This window comes from Salminus brasiliensis, chromosome 20, assembly GCF_030463535.1.
Source record: "Salminus brasiliensis chromosome 20, fSalBra1.hap2, whole genome shotgun sequence".
Classification (NCBI taxonomy): Eukaryota; Metazoa; Chordata; class Actinopteri; order Characiformes; family Bryconidae; genus Salminus; species Salminus brasiliensis.
Genome location: NC_132897.1, coordinates 6,714,821 through 6,738,328, shown reverse-complemented (window position 1 = coordinate 6,738,328; position 23,508 = coordinate 6,714,821). Strand labels below are relative to the sequence as shown.

General features: G+C 42.2%; 1 protein-coding gene across 12 annotated transcripts in view; it reads right to left on the bottom strand.

Annotated features, from left to right (window-relative positions):
• camk2b1 (calcium/calmodulin-dependent protein kinase (CaM kinase) II beta 1) overlaps positions 1 to 23,508 on the bottom strand; it is an 84,825-nt gene that overhangs the window by 27,814 nt on the left and 33,503 nt on the right. For 3 of the 12 annotated variants that reach the window (XM_072664370.1, XM_072664375.1, XM_072664373.1), the window contains exons 6-14: positions 23,429 to 23,501; positions 18,119 to 18,221; positions 16,840 to 16,923; positions 16,664 to 16,758; positions 13,699 to 13,821; positions 13,522 to 13,605; positions 13,380 to 13,422; positions 12,769 to 12,864; positions 6,040 to 6,077 (exon numbers count right to left, since the gene is read on the bottom strand). In XM_072664370.1, coding sequence (XP_072520471.1) covers positions 6,040 to 6,077; positions 12,769 to 12,864; positions 13,380 to 13,422; positions 13,522 to 13,605; positions 13,699 to 13,821; positions 16,664 to 16,758; positions 16,840 to 16,923; positions 18,119 to 18,221; positions 23,429 to 23,501 — 739 coding nt within the window. The remainder of the gene's footprint in view (positions 1 to 6,039; positions 6,078 to 12,768; positions 12,865 to 13,379; positions 13,423 to 13,521; positions 13,606 to 13,698; positions 13,822 to 16,663; positions 16,759 to 16,839; positions 16,924 to 18,118; positions 18,222 to 23,428; positions 23,502 to 23,508) is intronic. The other 9 variants (XM_072664376.1, XM_072664380.1, XM_072664378.1 and 6 more) reach the window with 4 other exon arrangements.

The window sequence follows — 23,508 nt, the reverse complement described above, 5'->3', positions numbered from 1 at the left end:
TGTTTTCACACCTGCACTTAAAGCAGTCCGGTTAAATCCGGTTCATTTCCAGCCTTGAAGTGATTTGTTTGGGCAGGTGTGAATACAGTAATCACACTTGGATGAGGACCCTGAGAGGAGGTGGGCTTGGAGCTTGGGAGCAGTTCATTTGTGGCGAGAGTGTGATCTGACCTCGATCCAACCCAACGGTCAGGTGTAATTGTATAGTGTAACCTGGCATCTTGCCAGATAATTACGCCGTCTCTGCTGTTGCTACATGTTAAACTGCACAGAAATATGCACTAGTCCAGAACACAGGGCCTTCTTCCTGTATTTACTTGCTTGCTTCCGCCCCAGACACCTATGGGTGGAACGTGGGCTAGGTGGGTTCCAGGTGGGAGTGGGCTCCTACAAACTCCCACTGGGCTTCCCCAAATACTTATAGCCCACCCTAATCTCACATGGGTCTCATCTAGGCTCCATGTGCAGTGTACAACCCAGATGAGGCTTATGTTTTACCCCTTCTTGTCCCATTACTGACCCTGATGGGCATTCATATGTGGGGCCAGCATGGGACCCGAGGACAGAACATTCTAAAATAGGCATACAGGCCCCACATGGGTACACTATCTGGGCTGATCTGACCAATAAGCGAAGATAACCTTCTCACAGGGTTTGCTGTGATGAATTTTGAATTAAATAGCACTAATGACACTCTTTGTAACAAGATATACTGTCAATATTGCTCATCCCTAATATCAACTGATTCAGCTGTAAAGTAGTCTGAACTGGAAGCATCTTCACAAACTGGCCATAATCAGTGCACCCCACAAGGAGGCCATGATGAAGGCACTTCAAGCTGGAAAACACAGGAAAAGGAGAGGGATGCACCAGGCACACCTTTCAGGTGCTGAAGACAGGCGGCAAGCACTCTGGGTGAAGAAAGAAAGAAGGAAAAGAAGGAACAGAAGGAAGAGCAGTAAACAGGTGCAGGTGTGGGTGGTGGGAGTGGAGCACTATGAGTACTCTGAGGAGGGTAAAGCTGGAAAGACGATGCACATGAGGCCAAAGGAGCAGCCTGCAGAAGATCAGCTTGAGAAGCTAATCTAACACACTAGCATACTTGAAAGTTTAACCCTCTAGAGGCTATGAATTCGATGGTTCTTGATGTTGAATATATTTGTGATGGTACACAGATACAGAAAATACGGTTCAAACATGTCCTGAATCTGTAGAGCCCGACCTTTCCCCTGCATGTCATTTCCAGATGTATGTACGTTACATACATTCGAAGTTACGAGGATGTGAAGACGGGTCAATATACTCGTCTCTATATCTTCCAACTGGTGGATTTGTGTGTCACTCAACTGCCCCTCATCTCTAATTGCTGGACTTGGTTTCTATGTGAAACTGACCCAAGGACACCGAGGGACTTGTCTTCTGCCTCCCGTTGTTTATTCACCATATGATTCATACATTCCACTGCTGATGTTGTGAAGCTGAAATAGGTTTACCAGAGTCTCAAGCACCAAAACAATCCGTTGACACGAGTAAAGGCATGTTTTCACAAGAAATATGAAGAATATCTGGACTCTGACTTCAATGCTTCAGGTTTAGGGTCAAATTACCTCTTCATACAGTGCCCCAGGTCACATGGAGTCTCACTGTAGAGAGAGCTGATAGTTTTGAACATTTTAAAATTGAATATGTGGGGAATTATTTTATATGGGAGTGTCGTTAAAGGCGATTTTAAGATGTTATGGAAAAATCAAGAAAATGCCCTTAAGACTCCAGAGGGGTACGCTGAACTGTGGCTGAACATCCTACAGAAAAATGTAGAACATCAGCAAAGTCATGTTTGGTGTTTGATTAGATGCAGTGGACCTACAAAGCTAAAGTTATCTACATGTAATGTAACACACAGTATCTTATCTACCAGCAAGCCATTTTCAAAGTAGCCACCAGTTACACTATATGTCAAAAAGTTTGTGGACACTCCTCCTAATGAATGTTTTTACCTACTTTAGGTACTTTAACTACACAGAATGAACAGCAGATAAACATGAACGTATTGACACTATGCCCAATGATGAGGTGGGGCAGTGCTCATCCAGCATCCTGACCTCACTAACACTTGTTTCCAAGCAATGGGTGCAGCTTACAGTAGCAGAATGCATTTATTAGAAGGAGTTTCCGCAAACATATGGCCTTGTAGTGTAACTCTGAAGAATCAAACGCTCTGGGGACGTCTCTCGTGTATGACTCATTACTACTTTACAAACTACCAGTGCTTAAAAAAAGAAAAAAAAAAACCCTTGGAAAACGTCCTTGGAAAACTGTTCACTTTGTAATGAGGAGAAAGCAAAGCCTTCCAGTGGGCTCCGTATCGAAGCAGAAGAAGCACCGATTGTAATGCAGCATTATGCAAGCGCTGACACCAAGAACATCTGAATACGAGGCGAACAAAGTTCTGAGAAACAAGCAAGGAATTTTCGGCATTGTGGAGAAGAAAGTAAGAGAGGGACGGAGCACCGCTGCTTGAAGGAGGAAGAGCGAAGGAGGGAAGAAAGGAAGGAGAGAGAGAGCGAGGGAGTCATAAAGAGAGAGAGAGAAAGAGAGCCGTTGTTTGAAATGACTGATGGAGGACGTGGGGGAGCCTGTTGCTAGGCGATGAGAGGAGCACAGTGATGCTATTTCTGTCGCAGAGTTTCCAGGGTTCAGACTCGCGGCTATTCCTGGAACTAGAGTCACATTCCCAACTGAACTAGCTCTTCTCTCTGCTGCTGCGTGCACGCACACACTCGCACACGTGCACACACACTCACACACACACACACACACACTCTCAGAGAGCATGTGTAAGAGCAAGGTGCACCAGTATAGTTGGTGTTGGTCATGGAGGTGGAGAAAAAGGTCAACAGCCACTAAGAATATACAATGGGGTGATTATGGGAGGTTACTTAGTGGCAGAAATTACCATTTGTGCATGTGTGTGTGTGTGTGTGTGTGTGTGTGTGTGCGCGCGCGTGTGTGTACTTAGCTAGTTAGTAAGCTAAGGGTTAGGTACTTACAAATTGTCAATGTAAATCAACAATGTAAATCAATCAGCCATAACATTAATACTGAGCAGATCACCACAACAAATGTGACCATTTGAGGCATGGCCTTCACAAGACCTCTGAAAGTGTCCTGTGGTCTCTGGCACCAAGAGAGCAGCAGATCCTTTAAGTCCTGTGCGTTGTGAGGTGGGGCCTCCATGGATCGCACTAATGAGCCTTAGGTGTCCATGACTCTGTCAGCTTTTGACTGGTTGTCCTTTTGTGGAGCACTTTTGGTAGGTACTGACCACTGCACATCAGAAAATCCCTTCCACACCTGTCTAATGTTTTGGAGATGTTTCGGCCTGATGTTTCACAGTTTGGTTCTTGTCAAAGTGTCTCGGGTTCTTACGCTTGCCCATTTTTCCTGCTTACTGTTTACTTGCTGCCTGAAATAGCCACCCCTTGATAGAGGTCACTGTAGATAAAGATAATTAATGTTTTGGCAAATGCTATGTGCTAATGTTATGGCTGATCAGCATATAAATGCATACGAGTTATTATTACTTATTATTAGCTATTATTACTATTACACATAAAACATGTACATATGTACACACACACATATACACACAGACATCAGAAATTATTACATATACTTGCATATAGTGCTGTGCAAAAACCACTCAAAAGTAACAGGCAGTTACATTACATTATATTACGATATTATACGATATTTAAATGTAATTAAAGTGATAACCTGTTGTTTTTAGGAATGCACTGAGAGAGGAATCCTGGAATTATGCAGATATTATTTTTTCCATGTATAGTTCTGTGACATTTTACTAATATTCTAAGAGTAAATAAGTGAGAAAATGCTCTACACAAAAATATACACAATATTCCTGCAGATTGCATTGCAGACATTTTCTATTTAGTATTAACTTATATTAATAAAAAAAAATAAACAGTATGAATGCATGCTACATTTAACTCCTATTCTATAAAATCAGTGTAAAAGACAATAACTCTGCATTAAAATCTGCTAAACTGTGCTCTGAAAAAGTTGTGTTCTTACAGACTACATGGCACTGTCACACAAAATCGTGGCAGCTGATTTATTTACGTTGTGTCACAGTCTCATGATGAATGGACCAGTAGAAATGCTGAAGAATGACCATCAAATCTAATCGTTTTACACTGACCTCCGTGAACGTTAAGAAGGTTCTTCTGTAAGGTTGTCATTTTGAAGATACAAGGTTTTTGAGTGACAGTGACTATATTTATAACGTATTGAGGACATGTATGTATGATCTTACATCCTGACACAAAATGTGTGTGTATGTGTGTGAGTGAGAGAGAGAGAGAGAGAGAGAGAGAGAGAGAGAGGCTGAAGAAGGCTTAAAATAATAATAAGACAACCTTCATGCATATGCAGTGTGTTTCACAGCTCATTCTCAGTGTGAGAGCCATCGTTCTGTACGTTGGATCTGGATTAGATTGCAATGCTTCCGCAGTGACATCACTGCCTCGTTCTTCGTTTTTATGCTCCCTGACACCTCCCACACACACACACACACACACACACACACACACACACACGTGCAGACGGAAATAAATCTGCCAATCCGTTTCTTCTCCTCTTTCAGAGGGGGTATCGCTCTCCAGCAGACCGGATGAAGCTTGTTTCGGACGTTTGGTAACACCTTTATAACTGTGACCTGCTTTCTGTGGAACAGATCTAGTGAGCTCTAGTTAAGCTACTCACATCTTATCTGTCCAAGTTCTTTATCATATCTTTGACAGCATCCATAAACCTGAAGTGCGGGGAATGAAGACTGTTACATGAGTGATTCCTCTATTAGAGGAACTCTTATGTCTCCAGGTTATAAATTCATGTTAGATGTACTTTATTACAAATTAAATATCTTGGGTATTAATTGTACCATTTATTGCACCACCAAAGACATTATGAACCAAAAAATTATTACAAATAAATGTTTAAATGTTTTAAACATGAACCAATACTTTGCTACATTGGCCTTGTACCCAACCCAGAATTCTCTGCGTGTAAAATGTGAATTATTCATTAATAAAATCAAAATGTATTTTTTATAATTACTCAAAAAGACAATATACTGTTACATTCATATCGATACAATACAGTATATCACTGTCCCAACATTACAGTCATTGCCGCAACAGCCGGTGATTTCTAAGGAATTTTTTAATGGCAACACTTTATACTGTTATGGCAATATTTAACTTTTTTATTTAAGTATTTGAAGTGTATAATATCTTAGCTTTTAAGAAGTGCTAGAAAATTGAGACAACATTGAGATTTAAAAAAATTTCTTAAAAAAGTGAAAAACAATGTGGTGACAGTAATGAAAGGTTATCAGTTTCACCATCAGTCTCTTTTAAACTGTTTCAAAATTCAAGTTAGATGCAAATTAAATTTCCTAAAATTAATGTTTTTTCTGTCAATTTGGCCGTAAGACATCAGTAGAGAGCTCTAAATTTCTCTTAAAAGAAAAAAAGTTAAGGATGGAAGGAAGAAAGTGAACCCTTTCTGATATTTTATTGTTAAAAATTTAAGATCCCCCCAAATATGGCAGCATTAATGTGAGGAGAAGCCAATTAAGTGTGACGCAAAAGTGGAAAAGATCAAAAAGCTGGAAGGTAAAGGCTTTGCATACACCATAATTCTGAATATTAACACACACACACACACACACACACACACACACACACACACACACACAGAGAGACAGTACAAGCTCACAGAATATGATATCCAGCGGACATTGTGAATTGTGAGAACAGAAAGTGATGACCACTATATGTGAGAGACACAAGCCACTTGGTCACGAACACTTATAGCCAGAGTGGAAGCACTGCAGACACCAGCACAGAAACAGAGAAAAAGCCAAACAGTGGGACATTTTAAAAAGCTAGGAAATAAAGGCCAAAGGTCAGAGTCCAGGGGGACTAACGGCTAAAGGTCAGGAGCTCGTCTTACCTTGACGTCGGCCTTCTTGTTCAGCAAACTCTTGGCTGCTGCAATGGGACAAACGAAAGAGAGAAACAGGCTCAGCAAAAGCTTAGAACCAGCAGTTATCTCAGGCCGTCCCAAGCAATATACATGGTGTGTCAGAGACAGCGACAGAAACACGCTCGGTTTCCCACTCATAAAGATCTCCACAATCATCACGGTTCTGCGTTCCAAGGCAGCGTCTCCACTGACAGGGGTTACAGTGTTAGGAGTTCAACAGCAGCCTCTTCAAAGCTCTGGGAAACTCAGCGTCTGATCAATTCAAGCAGATGATCGGCTTTCCTGTTGAATCTGATCAGTGTTTAATACACTGCCCTCCAGAATGACTGGCACCTTTAGCGACCACAAAGCTGTTACTGTTTACCAGCTGGCTGGATCTGCACATTTTGCTTCACTTACACTGAAATTTGAGTAAGCTTGAACCAATTAGGGAACATATATTAAAAGCAGACAATGCTGTCAATGAAGATTCAGCATAATTAATCATAAATGGCTCATTTTCATAGATTTTTGCTCATTATAATTCTGGGGTGCACTGTACCTAAACCTGTGTTGGACATTATTAGCTTTAGAAAATAAATAAATAAATAGGAAAAAATGAAAATAATAAATAAGTAAATAAGTCAATTATTCAATCACACAGGCTCCTGCAGTCTCCACACCTAGATGTTTCCATAAACAGTGTGCAGGAGATTTGCTTAAAGGTGTTCGGGGTAGAAGAGCAGCTAAAATAGCACACTGTGCAAAAGTGTTATAATAACTCATGTAGCTATGTTTGTTTATTTATTTATATCTGCTCTTAAACAGTTTTTATAAATAATTTCTGTACAATTATTGCAGCAGTGGCATCCGATTGCAAGACCACCCTCCAATTCAGTGAGCACCTTAGAACCAACCATTCTTCCACTAATGTGCGTAAAGGCAGACTGCATGGCTAGGTGCTGGAATTTAAACATCTGTGACAACGGGACTGAATGAAACACCTGAATTCAATGATTAAGAGGTGTGTCCCAATACTTTTGTCCATTTAGAGTATATTCTACCTCGAGCACCTTTAAATTATTACTTGTGTAAGAATGGAGACTGTCAGGAAGACGTTTAACTATCAGAACACAATGTGGTGTTAATATATAGAGCAGGCACAGCCAAGCTCATCCCTGTCACAAGAAAACCATTTATTCCTCAGGATTTCAAAAGGCAAAAGCCTTCATATTATGAATCATTTTGAAACAAACAAACAAACAAACAAACAAAAAAAAACACTCAAATTGGAGATGGCATATCGTTACTAAAGGTTTAAGGGTACACAGATGTTAGGTGTTTATTTTTTCCTGTGGGGTATCGTGAGTAGTTAGTAGGGTGATTTATTAAGGAATAGCTCATTTCAAAGCTTAGTGATGTTTAAAGAAATAATCTCAGATCAGTACCAGCTGATACTCAAGATTCAAACATCCAGTATTAAAAAGAAAAAGTCAGATTTTCATCTCTGACCTCAATAATAAGCATTTAGTATGAATAAAACTGATGACCTGCAGAACTGTAAAAGGTGAAAATACCAAGGTGTCCTTTTACCTGGTTTCCCTCTTGGAGAAAGGTGTTCTTGTGGCAGCGAGAATCAAGTCATTAAGAAAGGTGCATGCCCTTACAAAGCTGCTCCTAACCTCATCTCACACACAGGATTTCACATAACACACTGCTGCTGGCAGAGCTGATTAACACGCCAACAGAATCGCACAAAGGCCTAAGAAACCTGGTTTCCCCTTTAAGTACAAGATAAGTACAAGAGTCCCAGCATTACATTCTTCTTAACCATTCGCCCACAATGTCCAGCTGATCAGTCAAACGAGGAGAAGAAAGAAGCGATGGTGGCCACAGACTGTGCTGCTAAAAGTAGCAGCGTGTCCGTAAAAAATAAATAAATAACAATGCCCAATAAACCTTCGCATTTCTTTACACGCCCCTTAACACGGAGGCTGGAGCAGGGGAAAGATCTATGATATCACAAAACGCTCAACCACAGCGGACTTCTTCAAATTTAATTTGCTAGGTTGAGGAGGGCGGAGACAGGAAGCGAATGATGATCCCTGTGGAGAAAGCTTAACTTGTGCTCTATGGAGAGAGAGAGAGAGAGAGAGAGAGAGATAGAGAGAGAGAGAGAGAGAGAGAGAGGTAAGAAGGGGTCCTTACCTTGGCATAAACACAGAGAGGCAAGAAACGAGAGAAAAGGAGAGGAGGACAGCACAGGTCAACATATCGGTAATAGGAGTCTTACTCTTTAGGCAAGTAGTCACCACCCTCGCTCCTGGAGATCCACTTTTCTTTAGGCCAGAAATCCAACCCTAATCAACTCCATCTGATTCATCTAATTACTGCCCTCAGAAGTGCCTGAATAACTGAGTGGGGTGTTAAGATTCAGGTAGAAGGTGAAGCCTCCAGAAAAGAAGGTCTCCAGGAGGATGGCAGGGGACTACAGCTTCAGGCTTTAGCTTTGGATACTCTGGGACTCAGAGATGAGATGTAAAAATTGACATTTTCTCTCAAAGCTGAATCAGGTTAAACTAACAAATGGGGCTTAATGGAAGAACTTAATTACTCAGAGGTTGCTAACCAATTGCCCAATTCAACCTAATGAGGATTTCCTGTTCAAACAGGGCTGTAACAGTGTTTGTTTAGAGGAGCTACAAAAGTCTGCAAAACTATAGCAGGCTGAAAACAACATCCATAGCCACCATGCTAATGTTTACACCATGCTAAGACATGCTGTAATACATAAACCAAACAATAAATAAGATATACACTATAAGGACAAAAGTATTGGGACACCCGATCTTTTATTTTTTCTTTTGAAATAAAGGGTATTAAAAAGGAGTTCATCCTGCTTTTGTTTGAGCAACACGAGCGTTAGTGAGGTCAGGATGTTGGATGATTACCATCCCACCTCATTCCCAATTCCTATCCTATTGGATAGAGTACCATCATCATTCCAGAGAACACAGTTCTTCCACTGATCCACAGCTCAATGCTGGGGGGCTTTATACCAGACTAGTCCAAACCTGGCATTAGGCAGCATGGTGCCGAGAGGTTCACGTATATCTGCTCCAGAGAGTCAGATTCTTTTGGCAGTGCTTCTCTACTGGGACTAGTCAAGCTGAGTGTGTGCATTTGCTGTGTCAGTAATAGGTGCAACTTAAAAGTAGCTGAATGCATGTATTAGAAGGGGTGTCTACAAACAGTTTAGTGTAACATTTAGTGTAACATCATTAGACTTGTACATCTACGTACATCAAGTCATTAAAACGTTGCACCTGAACTGAAACTGAATTTTGCATTACAAATCCTCATCAGGTTGATCATGGGATTCTTTTTGTTGACATTATGTAAAGCTTGTCCAACCTCATGACAGTAGCTACTAGGGATGTGCACAGGTATTTCAATATTACTTCTTTATTTATTGTTTGGGAACTTGCTACATTTTCTTTTACAGGAACATACAGGTAAACTGGACTAAATGTAAGCATTTGTGAGTAAATATATAACATTATATTTTTAGGATGAGACTGAGAAGGCAGAGATGCTGAAGCTGGGGCCTGGAATCACAAAAGCTTTCCTAAGAAAAACTTCAAGAAGTTCAAAAGAATGTTCTTAAATGCAAAACAAACAAACTAAAAATATCGTTTCGCATATAATCCCTTAAAGATGTCTTCATTTATTTATCCATAATTTACATTTAAGTAGTTTTCTTATTTTCCCATTTGTAAGAAAGTCTTAATGCTGAAATGTGTAACTGCAAAAACTACATTGGGAGTAGACTTCCTTTTTTTTAATATAGACACTAAACAGTACTTTAAGTAAAGAACAGTAAAATTCTTTAATAAGAAAAAATCATGATCAAAACAATTTGGTAATTTTTTGCAAGTATATTTTTGTTTATTAATTTGTTTTTGTAATTTTTTAAAAGTCATATTATATTGACCATGATTCTATTTAGAAAAACAAAAAACAATAAAGTAGTAAACATCCAAGGGGGTAAACACTTGTTATGAGCACTGTACATCCAGAAACTGATCATTGTACAGTCATTAGCTCGTCTGCAGAGGCATCCTCTATCACTCATTTGACCTCAAAACCTATTGATTTACTTCTTAAAGAATAATAAAGCCATTATTGATGTTATTTTCCTTTTCATGGCTGCTTTTTCCTGGGTAAGTGAATCTCCATTCATTGCCTCTTACAGACGTGCATCCCTAGCAGCTACGAAAGAATGTGTCCGTGGGCGGAGCATGGACAGTTTAATTGTTATTCACTATAAAAAAAAAAAGAGAAAGAAAAAAAGAAGAGAGCCACACAGGACACTGAAAACAATGCTCTACTAACTACTCCTGGTCCAGGGATTCCAGTCATTGTTTATCTTGCACATAAATCATAAAGAATGAATTTCAGCACGCCCTTATCAAGGGTTAAAAGAGATTTTTACATTCCAGGTGTGGTTCTTGTTTTTTGAGTGGCTTCTGGGTGAGGCTTCACAGCTGAAGCTGAAGCTACAGCCCAGCACGATGGAGCAGAGCAGGGCTGGAGAGAGGCTAACCAAGAGAGGCAGCACAGCATGAATATTTGATTGCAGGCATGTGGAGACAGCATCAAATATGAAGCGCAGCCTTTACACCCAGCCACAGCCACCACTCCAGCTGAGAGCACCAGCTCTCCTCTCAACCCCTCCATACAAGGGCTCTCCAAATGTGCTCAGTCCAACAGGAGTTTACCGTTTCGACCGGCCACAGATTTGAATATTTGATTGCAGGCGTATGTAGGCCGCATCAAATATGAAGCGCAGCCTTCTGCACGAAAGCAACAGCCACAGCTAGACTCCAATGAGAAGCTGCTTTATCAAACTCGACAGGCTGATCCTGCAGCTCACTGTGCACTAATGGATGATCTGCTGAATCGGATGTTCTACCACGGCTCCAGGAAAATCGTATTCTTGACACCTCAAACAAGCAGCAATAGGTCCGGTCTGACTTCAACACCAAAACATGCTCAGGTATTTTGTCCTTACCCTCTTATTATAAATAATCGTGCTTTAGAGGGTTCTTTGAGCGATGCCATAGGAGAACCACTTTTGGCTCTATAAAGAACCATGTTCATAATGTTAGAACTGGCACACGTGAAGGTTCTTTCGACCTTTAAAAGGTTCTTCACACTCCTATTTCTCCATTAGTCCGGCATATGTCCAGACTAATGTGCTGCCACTACAATTGCTTATTGAATTTTAGGTCATGCTGCTTGCCATCAGCAGCAGAAGCTTTCTCTGGGGTGGGTTGATGGCACTTCCTCTTCACATTAGTCCTAGTGTGATGTTGATCAGTACAGGCAGCTTTTAGCTATTGTGTCGGAGATGGGGAGCCGTGCTCTTCTGCAAGCATCTAGCGATGCAGTATCACTGGCAGTGACTGGGTAGTCTTCACCCTCCTAGTGTTTGGGGCATTGCTAGTGATGGGGGAGCTCACACAAGTGGGGACTGGGTGATTGGCCATCTGGCCAAACTGGGTATAAAATGGAGTCAAATTAGAAATAAATTAATATTTTTAATATATAAAATATATGTATATAAATGTATTAAATGTATGTAAATGTATATAAATATGTGTATATAAACATCTTTATGGAACCAAAAGTGCTTCTTCTACACCATCATTCAAATAACCATCTGAAGCTCCTTCATTTTTAAGAGTGTATAAAGCATCTCAGTGTCAGTAGTACACGCAACAGTGTAACGTTGGTCAAAAGAACAGTAGATTCCACCACATATTGCCATACTCTGTGGACCATAAGGTTTTTACCATGCATAGGTTGCAATAAAAATCACCCCCTGGTTAGTGAACATGCGTTAGTCCAGTCGCCCATGCAGCATTCAGTACAGCAGCAGGCAGCCTGTTCCATTCCCACTTTTAGGGTGAACTCCACAATCTCATACAAATACAGAAGGACAGAAAAGAGGAGGAGAGGAGAAGGACTGGGACTGAAAATGAAATGAATATGGGATGAATGCGGATGTAAATGTGGATGATAAACAAGGGAACACAAGAAAAAGGTGAGCACTTTGGAATGGACAGGATGGGGCACACTAATAAGAGATGAAGAAACGAGTGGAAGAAGCCTAGGAGAAACGCTTCGGTGCTATGGAAAGAACAACAAATAACAGACTGATGACAATTATAACCGACAGCCAAGTTCACCAATGGGCTGCTGGACGGGACAACAGAGGCGGTGGAGCTGGAATGGGAAGAGAGACCGTTGAAATGAACAGGAGGAGACAAATGGAGGGGTGAAGTGAGAGACAGCAAGAAGAGGGAGGTAAAGATGAGTCACTGTGAGTGCGGCATGCTTGTAGCCCCATGCAGAGTGATAAGATAAAGGATAAAGGTGTATGGAAAAGGAAGAGAGGGATGGGCAAAGGAAAACATGGAACGAATAAAGGCAAGAGAGGAAGGAAGACATGGAGGAAAGGTAGAGCAAGGGGCAACAGAGGACAAGCAGTCAGGGTAGAGGAAAGAGTCAAACAGGAGAAAGTTAAGAGGAGGAGGACAAAGGGGAGGGTGGGGGAGAGTGAGATGAAGGAGACAGAGAGAGAGAGAGAGCAGGAATCTGCAAAAAAGAGGACAGAGGGAGGAGAGAACGCCCCCCAGGGGGCTCTGCTACCTTGTTCCACCAGCCCTGCTGTGGTGCCTGCTGCTGCAGCAACAGCAGCGGCGGCGGCAGTGACCGAGGCCGGAGCCGTGGTCTGCCTGCTACCCACTGACACAGGCACGCGCGCACACACACAGCGCGCAACACACACACACACACACAAAGTGAGAAGGGGAAACAAATAGAGAGGGAGAGGGAGGGAGGGAGAGAGAGAGAGAGCACAGGGAGGAGAAAACCATTTATTAGTCTAAGATCACAGAAGAAACGAGGCTCTAACAGTTTTAGGAGACAAGTCAAATTGATCCCCACTGAGCTACTTTATCTGGAACGCACAAGAGGACACCAACCAGTCATCCCACAAATACACTTGACAACATTGCTTCACACAGAAAAACAGTGTCGTGGACAGATTTCGGTAAAAGGCGAACACAGATACAGGTTCCTTGCAAAGTGACGGACGACAATAAAGCACATAAAGGGACAGTCCCTGAAAACAGGGTCCAGTGGGAGCCTCAAATAGGTCTGTGAACGTACATAAACCAAAGACCACACACAGGTCTGACTCTGAAAACTGAACAACCTGCTGGGAGTCAGACAGCACAAGCGGGGTCCAGGAGACTTACCAGAAAAGTTCCGTGACACTAGCATGGTAGTCAGGATAGCCCCCTGCAAAGAACAAGAGGAACTAAGAGCAAAGAAAGGACACCCAACAGCCAAATTGGTCATGGGACAGTGGAGACAGTGATAAAAAAATTAGCTTCACACCTTAAGTTTCCTCCTGGCATTGAACTTCTTCAGGCACTCCACTGTCTCTTGTCTGTGCATCATGGAGGCCACTGTAGAGCGTTGCTATGGAGACAAACACAGAATTATAGGATATTCGTGTGCGTGTGTGTGAGAGAGAGTGTGCGGTCAAAGTGAAGTGTTCGGAGGTATACTTACGCAGACCCATGGGTGTTTGAGGGCCTCTTGTGCAGTGATTCTCTTGGCTGGGTTAATGGTCAGCATCTGGTTGATGAGGTTTTTGGCTTCAGGAGTGACCGTGTCCCACTCAGGTGAAGGAAACTATCAAACAGCAGAGGAGGTCAAATTCACACTTATACTCTGAGCTGTGAATCATGAGCCAATCCAGAATTATGTTGAATCCAGTTTTGTTCAACTAAGGAGCACAGCAAACGGTCATAAAGCAACTGCAATGCAGTCAGCATGTTTGAGATGTTCTCGTGTAGTCCATAGATGCCATCAAAGCTTTAGGATCCTACTTAGTCCTTCATGGGAAGTGAAAACAGCTCAACATATCTTGGGGTTACTGTGCTGCCAGCTTCCAGACTTTAAAAAAGAAAATGGCCTAACAGGTGTCCTCTGAGCGATGCCAAAAAGAAACAATTTTGGGTCCATGAAGAGGTTCTTCAAAACCTTTAGTTTTGAGAATGTACCTCTGCTGGATACTACTACCTTTCCTAGGTCCCTGTGTGCCTAGGGACAGGGTAAGTACTAGTTCAGGTTGCTAACACAGGTTTCACAGGCTAGCCCTCGTCATTGAACGTGGAACAGAAAAGACCATCTAATGGTGCTGAGGAGCTTGGCTCTTACAAGAGCTGGGCAATATGACGATATTTTATTGTAACGTGATAAACTGTGTTATTGTGAAAACAATATGCTTTTCTAAGCATATGGAGGAGACTGTTAGTGCTTAATAAACACTGATCAGCTGCAGGTTTCATTAATTAAGGTATAATTAGATGAAGAGCAGCAGATGTTGAATAAAAATGGGAGAGTATCTGGATAGTAGTTTATAAAAATCTGTTACTACTGAAGTTTATAGTCTGTGATTACATTATGTAATGTGATACATATCGTGTATCGTGAAAAAAAGTCTTAAATATCGTGATATAATATTTTTACCATATTGCCCAGCCCTAGCATCTAACTTTTCAATGGGTATCCTGATATTCGGAGGAAAGACCTATCATATGCCCTATCATATTTGTTGTGCTTTTTACAAAGTTGAAATCTGTCTCTGAAGATCCTACCTCCACCAACTGCAATGCCTAGCCAAAGTCACTGGTCCTCAACTATCTGCAAAACTCTGAGGATCCTACCTCCAATTCATCATCTGCCATGCCTAGCGAATGTCTGCAGAACTCTCTGAGGATCCTACCTCCAATTCATCATCTGCCATGCCTGGTGGAAGTTACTTGTCCTCAACTATCTGCAAAACCCTGGGGATTCCAGTTCTGTTTTACCATGCCTAGGAAAAGTCACTGGTTCTAACTGGGTGGCCGCCTAACATTCCTCAAGCTCCTTTGCTTCTTGTGCATGATGACAGCAGTCTCAGTAGTCTTTGCCTTGGGCCTGCTGTAGCTTTATAGATTCCAGATGTAGCCTAAATCTCACATACACAAGGTAAAAGAGGAACACGATGGCATTCACCCGTCAGGGCATGGCAGCCTTCATACCCTGGGGACTGAAGCTCATCATCCAAGTGCTTCAGAGATCATTCTTTCCATAATGGAAGGTGATCACATCTGAAGTCTCATTGAAAAAAGAGGGGGAGGGGTAATTTGGCACTAGCATGGCATGAGTGGGAAGTGGGCAAGATGAGTGGCCTAAGAACACAGTCACAGGCTCAGTACTCGCACTGACTCATTGTAGGCTGCTTATCTGCCTGGACCAATCATCTCGGTGGCAGGCCCACTGTTAATAACTGTGATCAAGATTGTCCAGATTATTTGGCACAAGTGTTATGGTCTCATCTGGACATGCTGGAACATGGCAGAGTGGACTAACTCTATGAGCATCCCGTCTGCTTCCACTCATCTTTGGGACTACACAGAATTCAGAACTACCCATTCCGAGTGGCAATCCCATATTTAACCCATCACTGCTCAAGTCTCAGCTCAGAGTCAAGTGGTGCAATAGGCTGTGGGAAGCTGGTCTGGAGCTGCATATGAACTATGAACCAGAATCCATGTTAATGCATGACTCTCTTCCATGATCAAAAATGGAACCCAACAAGTGCTGCCTAAAACTGCCTCTGGAGCGAACCTAATCTTTGGGGCTTTGAGGGTGTGTCACTCTGCATGAGAGGATTCCTTGAGGAAGTCTTGCATATATAACCCTAATGTTTTGTTGGCGGCAATGGTTTCTGCCACTGTGCTGTCCATTGACATCAACCGTGTCAACAAGAGCTACCTGTAGGTCCCGTGATGACATTTTAGGACTGTTGGAGACTTTCTGATGAATCTTGTGGTCTGCCTTTGGACTGAACTTGCTAGGATGGTCTGACCTGGTCATGTTGTAAATGATTAAGCGGACAGCAATACCTTACTGGACACGTCTGCATCAACAACCTTCTTTCTGAAGGCCTCACAAGAGAGCTCTTTGGATCTGACCAATGGTATAACACTCACTTTACCTACCAAGCAAACCAAACTAAATATCTGAGATATAAATATGACGAGCTCCAACAACATCCTCTTACCATGTTTTAATCATCTGCAGCTGGTGTGTTGCACCTGACTCTAATTTAGACATTTTAAGTAGTAATATATTTGGGGTGTTCAAATGTTTAACTTACAAGAAAACTGCATATAATTAAAAAAAATAAACTGTCTAATAGACATTTCTTTGGTTGAGTTTACTTCGATTACCTCCATCTCTCAGCACTGTTGAATAAAGATCAAATGTCCAGATGTTTAAAGATATTCAAAAAGACAAAGATTTTCATGAGGTGTGCTAATCTTTGATGATAAGAGTTTTATGAAAGAGAAATGAACAATAAAGGCAAAATGATTACGACTGAGAGAGAAATCAAGCGATGTCTTAGTGAGGCAACTGAATTAGATAGAGAGAGGAGGCCTGAGAAAGAGCTTGAGAAGGAGAAGTGGAAAGGGGTGTAACTCACATCGTAAGCTCCAGCTTTAATTTGTTGGTAGAGTTTGTGTTGGTCTTCATCCCAGAATGGAGGGTAGCCGACCAGCAGAATGTAGAGAATCACACCTGACAGCCGAATACACACAGTTCAGACATTTGCATGGGTATACAGGTATTTCAGTTGTGTTGCTGTGTGCTTGTGTTTACCACAGGCCCAGATATCCACAGGTTTCCCATATGCCTCCTTCCTCAGCACCTCAGGGGACAGATATCCTGGTGTCCCCGCAAAACCTGCACAACACAGACAAACATTCATATTAGTCCTCTAGCATTACATACACCTGTATCCATAACTGCTTTAGACAGCAGTTATTCCAAGTTAACTGTACATGTCTAGTTTTTTTTTAAAGAAACAGCATATATCTAGAAAAAAATCAAGGTCACAATTAAGGTCACAGTCAAGGTCATATAGTCAAGTGGAAAAATGAGGACGCCCAGTAAAAACCTTTGTCCTTTTTAACATATTTAAACACGTGGAGAAATATAATATAATATAATATAATATAAGAGAATAAAATAGAATTCATTTCTAGTCCATAACTTTCCAGACCCATCTGCATCTACCACCTTCTTTCTGAAAGCCCCAGAGAGCTCTCTGGATCTGGCTATGGTGATACCGCTCATGCCGTCAATCAAGAGCAAACCAACGTCTGAGCCTGAGACTAGGCTTAATAACACAGGCATTCCTAAATCTCTACCCAGACTCCTCTGCATCTACAGCCTTCTTCCTGAAGACCTTAGAGTAGAGCTGGGCAATATGATGATATTTTATCGTATCGTGATAGATTTTGTTATCGTGATAGACAATATGCTTTTCTAAGCAGGTGGAGGAGACTGCTAGTGCTTAATAAACACTGATCAGCTGCAGGTTTCATTACAAACAGTGTGATTAGACTGGTTTCATTAGAATGAAGAGCAGCAGATGTTGAATAAAAATCGCTGTACTCAGTCTAGGAGAGTATCTGAATAGTAGTTTAAGAATTTGTCGCTACTGATGCATGCAGTGTGTGATTTACATATATTGTGATAAATATCATGTATCGCGAAAAAAGTATTTAAAATATTGTGATATAGTATTTTACCATATCGCCCAGTCCTGCCTCAGAGAGCCATTTGGATTAGGCATGGTGATCTTCACCACTCACTTCAACAATCAAGAGGAAACCAACCTAAATGCCTGAGGTTTAAACTAGACAGGCTTCTCCAGAATCCTCTCTAACCATGTTATAATAACCTGCAGCCAATGTGCCGCACCGGATTCTAAATTTTAGGCGTAGTAATAAATGTTGGGGCTTAAAATGACAAAGGTTTTTATGGGGTGTCCTAATATTTTGACATGACTGTGACAACTGTCTGAACAGAAAACAGGTCATTCTATCCATGATTTTAAAGAAGATCCTGAGGTAATGCTGCTGAAGTTACATACCAAACCATGCCTGCTGATCTCCCTGCACCTCGATGGCCAAGCCAAAATCAGCCAGCTTCACGGCAGCGTTCTTACACTTGCTGGCCAGGAGCAGGTTCTCTGGCTGGATAGGGGGCAGGCAGGACATTAATACTTCCACAAAAACACCCAGCATGCACAGAAACACACACACTTACAGAGGTACTGAACACGCACGGCTAGGCACACTGTATAACATGCAAACATACGCACACAAACTGCTGAGAGTTAGATGCACATATGAGCAACGCAGGAACACACCCACACACAGTCATCTCACACCTCATCTTCCTTACACTCATCTGTTAGGAAAAACCCATTAACACACACAGATCATTTTGCAAATTACAGCCGTGAATCATTTGTAGCTAAAAGATAATAATTCGAGGGAGCGAATGCCCCGCCTGCATCACAACTGACTTAACCTGCTTACTGCCCTGCTGCCACATAAAAACCTTGTATCTCCAAAATGGCAACTTCGCAGGATAAGAAAAAAAAAAAAACTTCAATGGAGGTCAATGGTGAGATATTTGATTATATATTATAATACAACAATATTATAATATTTTATATATTATTATATAAGCCATTCTGAAGCATTTCTATTGGTCCATTCATCATGAAAGTCATGGCACAATGCCCAGATGGAACAGCTGCCAGATTCACATTACATCAAAAACATAAAAGACAGCAAAATGGAGATACCAGGTTTTTGTGTAAACTTGGCAAACTGAAGGTGGCGTCAAAGTACCAGTCTGTAATTGTCTTGGGACTACACTACCGGTCAAAAGTTTTAGAATACCTCAAACAACTTTTCCAGGTTTTATGACATTTAAGCACAAGTCCAGTGAATAAGCAAAAAATGTCCATAGGGGGACTTTTGATCAGTGGTGCAGCTCAAGTTTTAATATGTCAACTTCACAGATCTGTGCCCATCTGACCCTCTCATAAAAGTGGGGAGTGGACTATAATAACAAAGGCATTGTTTGTGTGGGTATGAGAAGTGTGTGGGCTCTGAGACGGTGTCTGAGATGACCCAGATTAGCGAGCCTCATTACTCTCTGTCACTAACGGATGCTAATAATGTGCTACACCCCATAGGACTTCCTAATACACAAACACAAGCACACACAGTCAAGCAAGTGACAAAGATAAAATTACTGCCAATTCCATCATGGCACACACACACACACACACCTGGCAAAAAACACCACTGCAGTATAAACATGACACTTTTTTATGTCTCTCTTCTGCATTGCAGGGGCTACTGCCACTGCAATTCACCTTCATTAATTTCTCTCCACGTCTTCCTCACCTCTCTCAGGCACTAGAGCGCACGCTGCATTACTACAGAAGTGGCAAAATTACTCCTAATTATAGCTGGCATTTTTAATCATGGATTAAAATTGGCCACTTATTTAACCTTAAAAATCTGTAACCTCTCCACAAATTAAGGGCACAACCCAACTCTCTGTTGGCTCAGTTATTCTCTTTGTGACATCACTGCCATGCTGTTCACCTCAACCTTCTATATCTTTCTGACATCACTGATCCTGTCTTGTAACATTCTACTGACTCTTTGTGACATCACTGCCATGCTGTTTACCTCAACCTTCTATTAACTCTGCAAGCCTCTTTGTGACATCACAGATCCTGTTTTTTTCAACATTCTATTAACTTGGCAATAGTCTCTGTGACATCACTGCTAACCTCTTTACTTCAAAGATTCTACTGACACAGCAATTCTCTCTCTGATGTCACGGTGGCCCTGTTCCCTTTAAACCTTCCACTGACTCTGAAATTATGTTTATGACATCATTGCCACCTTGTTCACTTCAACATTCAATTGACTGGACAATTCCATATGTGACATCACTGCTACGCCTTTTTTTCTTCCAATTTTCTATTGACTCTGCAATCCTCTCTGTGACCTCACCTTCATCCAGCTCACTTCAAAAGTCTTCTCTTTGTGATATCGCTGATCCCATTTCTTTCAACGTTCCATTGCCTCTGTAACTGCCTTTGTGACATCACTGCTACCCTGTTCACATCAGATTCGACAGACCCAGCATTTCTCTGTGATGTCATGGCTCCCTTGTTACTCTGTTCCCTTCAAATCTTCTTCTGACCTAATTCTCTTCATGACATCACTACTATTTAGAAGTTATTTCTGTGACATCACTGCTACTCTGTTCCCTTTAAACCTCCCTCTGACCTAATTCTCCTTGTGACATCATTACGACCTTGTTCACTGCAACATTCTATTGATTTGGCAATTGTCTTTGTGACATCACAGCTACCCTGTTCACCTCAACCGGACAATTCCACCTGTGACATCACTTCCATCTTTTTCACTTCTACCACCTACTGACTTCGTAATTCTATCCATGACATCACTGCTACTCTGCTCCTTTTGAACATTCCCCTAATTCTCTTAGTGACATCATAACCGCCCTGTCCATGTCCACCTTCTATTCACTGGACAATTCTCTCTGTGACATCACAGAGTTCTCTTCTACCTCCCATTGTCTCTATGGCTCTTTCTGATCACCTCTACTTTGTCCACTACTGCTTGTGTCCAGTTTGTGTTCGGTGACATCACTACCACTCCATTCCCTTCAGCCTTCTCCGGAGTTGCTAATTCTTGGTGACCTCACCGCTACCCTGCACGTTTTACCCAAAGCTAGAGATTAGAGATCAACCCTCACTGCCCTGCTCTTCTTTTAGCCAGTATTTCAGTCACCTCGGAGCAGTCATATCACACAGCTAAAGCTCAATATTATTTCTGAGAGGGTAAACTTGCCAACACTGCAGAGTGTCAGAACATGGAGAGCTAATCCAAGTCTTAAGGCTGGATTGTGGGAGGAATTTTGATGAACCGCAAAGCTTCCTCAGAGAGAGAGAGAACGGAAATCTGGAAAAAACCTCTCTCTCTCGCTCACACTCATCTTTAAACTGTACAGCTTCTTCACTAACCTGCACCACCTTCCAATTTCCTTTCACACCTACATGTACAGACCCACACAGAAATAGACAATAACACACACACAAACAAATACACACAGTAAAAACAGCTCATGGCTAAAAGACCATCGGATTCACTTTAAAAACTCCAACACACACAAGTCTGCAACCTGCTGAGCTGCCCGAGTTGATCTGAGTGGGCTAAGGTCGCCTTGCCTGAAATTAGTTCAGAAAGGTCTATTACTCGGAGTGTGTGTGAGATTGTGCTGTGGCTCAACAGCTCTCCATGTGGGCTATGCATCTCTGAGCACCCCATTACTATAGAGGCCGCTGCATTCCCGTTCTGGAAGAGTGGGAATAGTAGCCCTCCATTCAAAAGGGCACTCCAATTTAGGCAGACATCGATAGCATGAAATCGGAGCGGCCCTGCACTCAGGGGACCCCATTGGCCTACTAAACAATAACACACCACACAGGGAGCACATGGGTTGTTGGTAGGTGTGTGCGCTGATATATCTGGGGTGGAGTGATTTTGTTAGGGGTGGAGCTTCTTGGTTTATAACGAGAGAAAGGTACATGGTGTATCCCCAGGACATAATTCATCACAACCCTGACCAATATCATCATCATCATCCTGTCCACCAGTATATTAGCCACTGATATACACCATATAGACAAAAGTATTGGGACACCTGCTCATTCACGGTTTCTGCCAAAATCAAGGGTATTAAAAAGGGTATTGATTTTGTTGGAGTAACTGTCAACTGTGCAGGCAAGACATTCTACTAGATTTTAGAGCATTGCTGTGAGGATTTGATTGCATTCAGTGACAAGAGCATTAGTGAGGTCTGGATATTGGATGATAACCAGCCCTCCTCATCCCCAACTCATCCCAAAAGTACTGGATGGAGCACCACCATCATTCCAGAGAACAAAGTTCCACTGCTCCACAGTTCATTGCTGGGAGGGCTTTATACCCCTCTAGCTCACACCTGGCATTAGGCATGGTGTCAATACATGTTTATCAGCTCCAGAGTCCTATATTCTATTGGCGATACTTCTAGACAAGCGGTGTGTCAGCAATGGGTGCAACTTGGCTGAAGTAGCTGAATGCTTTCCTTAGAACAGGTGTCCATAAACATTTGGACATATAGTGTATCATGTATTTTTGTTTTACATTACTACTGAACTTTAAATGAGACTAATAGGGTATCCTACAGGCCGACGCCACCGACTCATGTAGAACAAGACCACACATACGCCCATTAGAGACAAGATTGCCTAAAACACTCGTTGCAAACAACAGGGTCTTTCAAGGGAGATTAACTAATCTTCCAAAACAAGACCCTTAGGGCAGGATCCTACTGTGATCTCCAACTCTGTTCAGTTCAGGCTACAATTACGGAAGACTCCAAATCAGTCTAAATGAAACAGCAAGTCAAACAGATTGGACCACCACAACTGATTTGCACTAACTGCACCATGCATTATAATGCAGGACGGAAGCGGTGTTGCATAACACAGAAGAAAGGTAGCACGCTTCAGAAGACCGCTGGAAAGGGTCAGCAAGTGTCAGAGAGCACCAATGTGTACTCAGATCGGGGTGTGGTGGGTGGCCTGAATCTGCTGTCTACATCGACGCCCTCTCAGCTCTGGGCTTGGGGAGATATCTCAGAGTCATCTACACTATACGCCCAAAAGTCTGTAGACACCTGCTTGTCTAAAGTTTCTTCTGAAATCAAGGGACTGCAAGACTGCAGTGTCACTGCTCCAAGCCCACAGCCTGGTGGTCTTTACATCGATCAGCCCTCGATCAGCCACTAAATAACACCAATAATTTGAGTCCAATGGCACCTGTCAAAAACCTGACTGCAATGGCTTGACGCCTGGGTCATCTCCAAAACATAAGGCAGATCTTGTGGGGTGTTCCTGGGTTATGCAGTGGTCAGTTCCTACTACCCACGATATTAGGCAGGTGGTGTTAACATTATGGCTGATCTGTGTAGACCCCTATAGCCAACACTTGACGTTGGAATCTCTGGCTTGCTGTAAGCTGGACCAGAACTTTTCTATACATGTTATGGACATAAAGTGTAGTCATGTTGAGGTCAGAACCGTCTGTATTTTTGGCTAGCACCAATGATACACATCTGTGTTGCTATCACTGGGTGTTTAGAAGACTACAAAAGCCCACCTAATTCAGGCAGTGCTACCAAGACGCACACACACACACACACACACACACACACACATACACACATTATACACACACACACACACTTGTTCACACACAGCCCAGCAGATAATGACATGACACCTGTCACTCACCTTCAGGTCTCGGTGCACCACGCCCATTTGATGGCAGTGAAGCACTGCCTCCAGGATCTGCTGGATGCAATGACTGCATG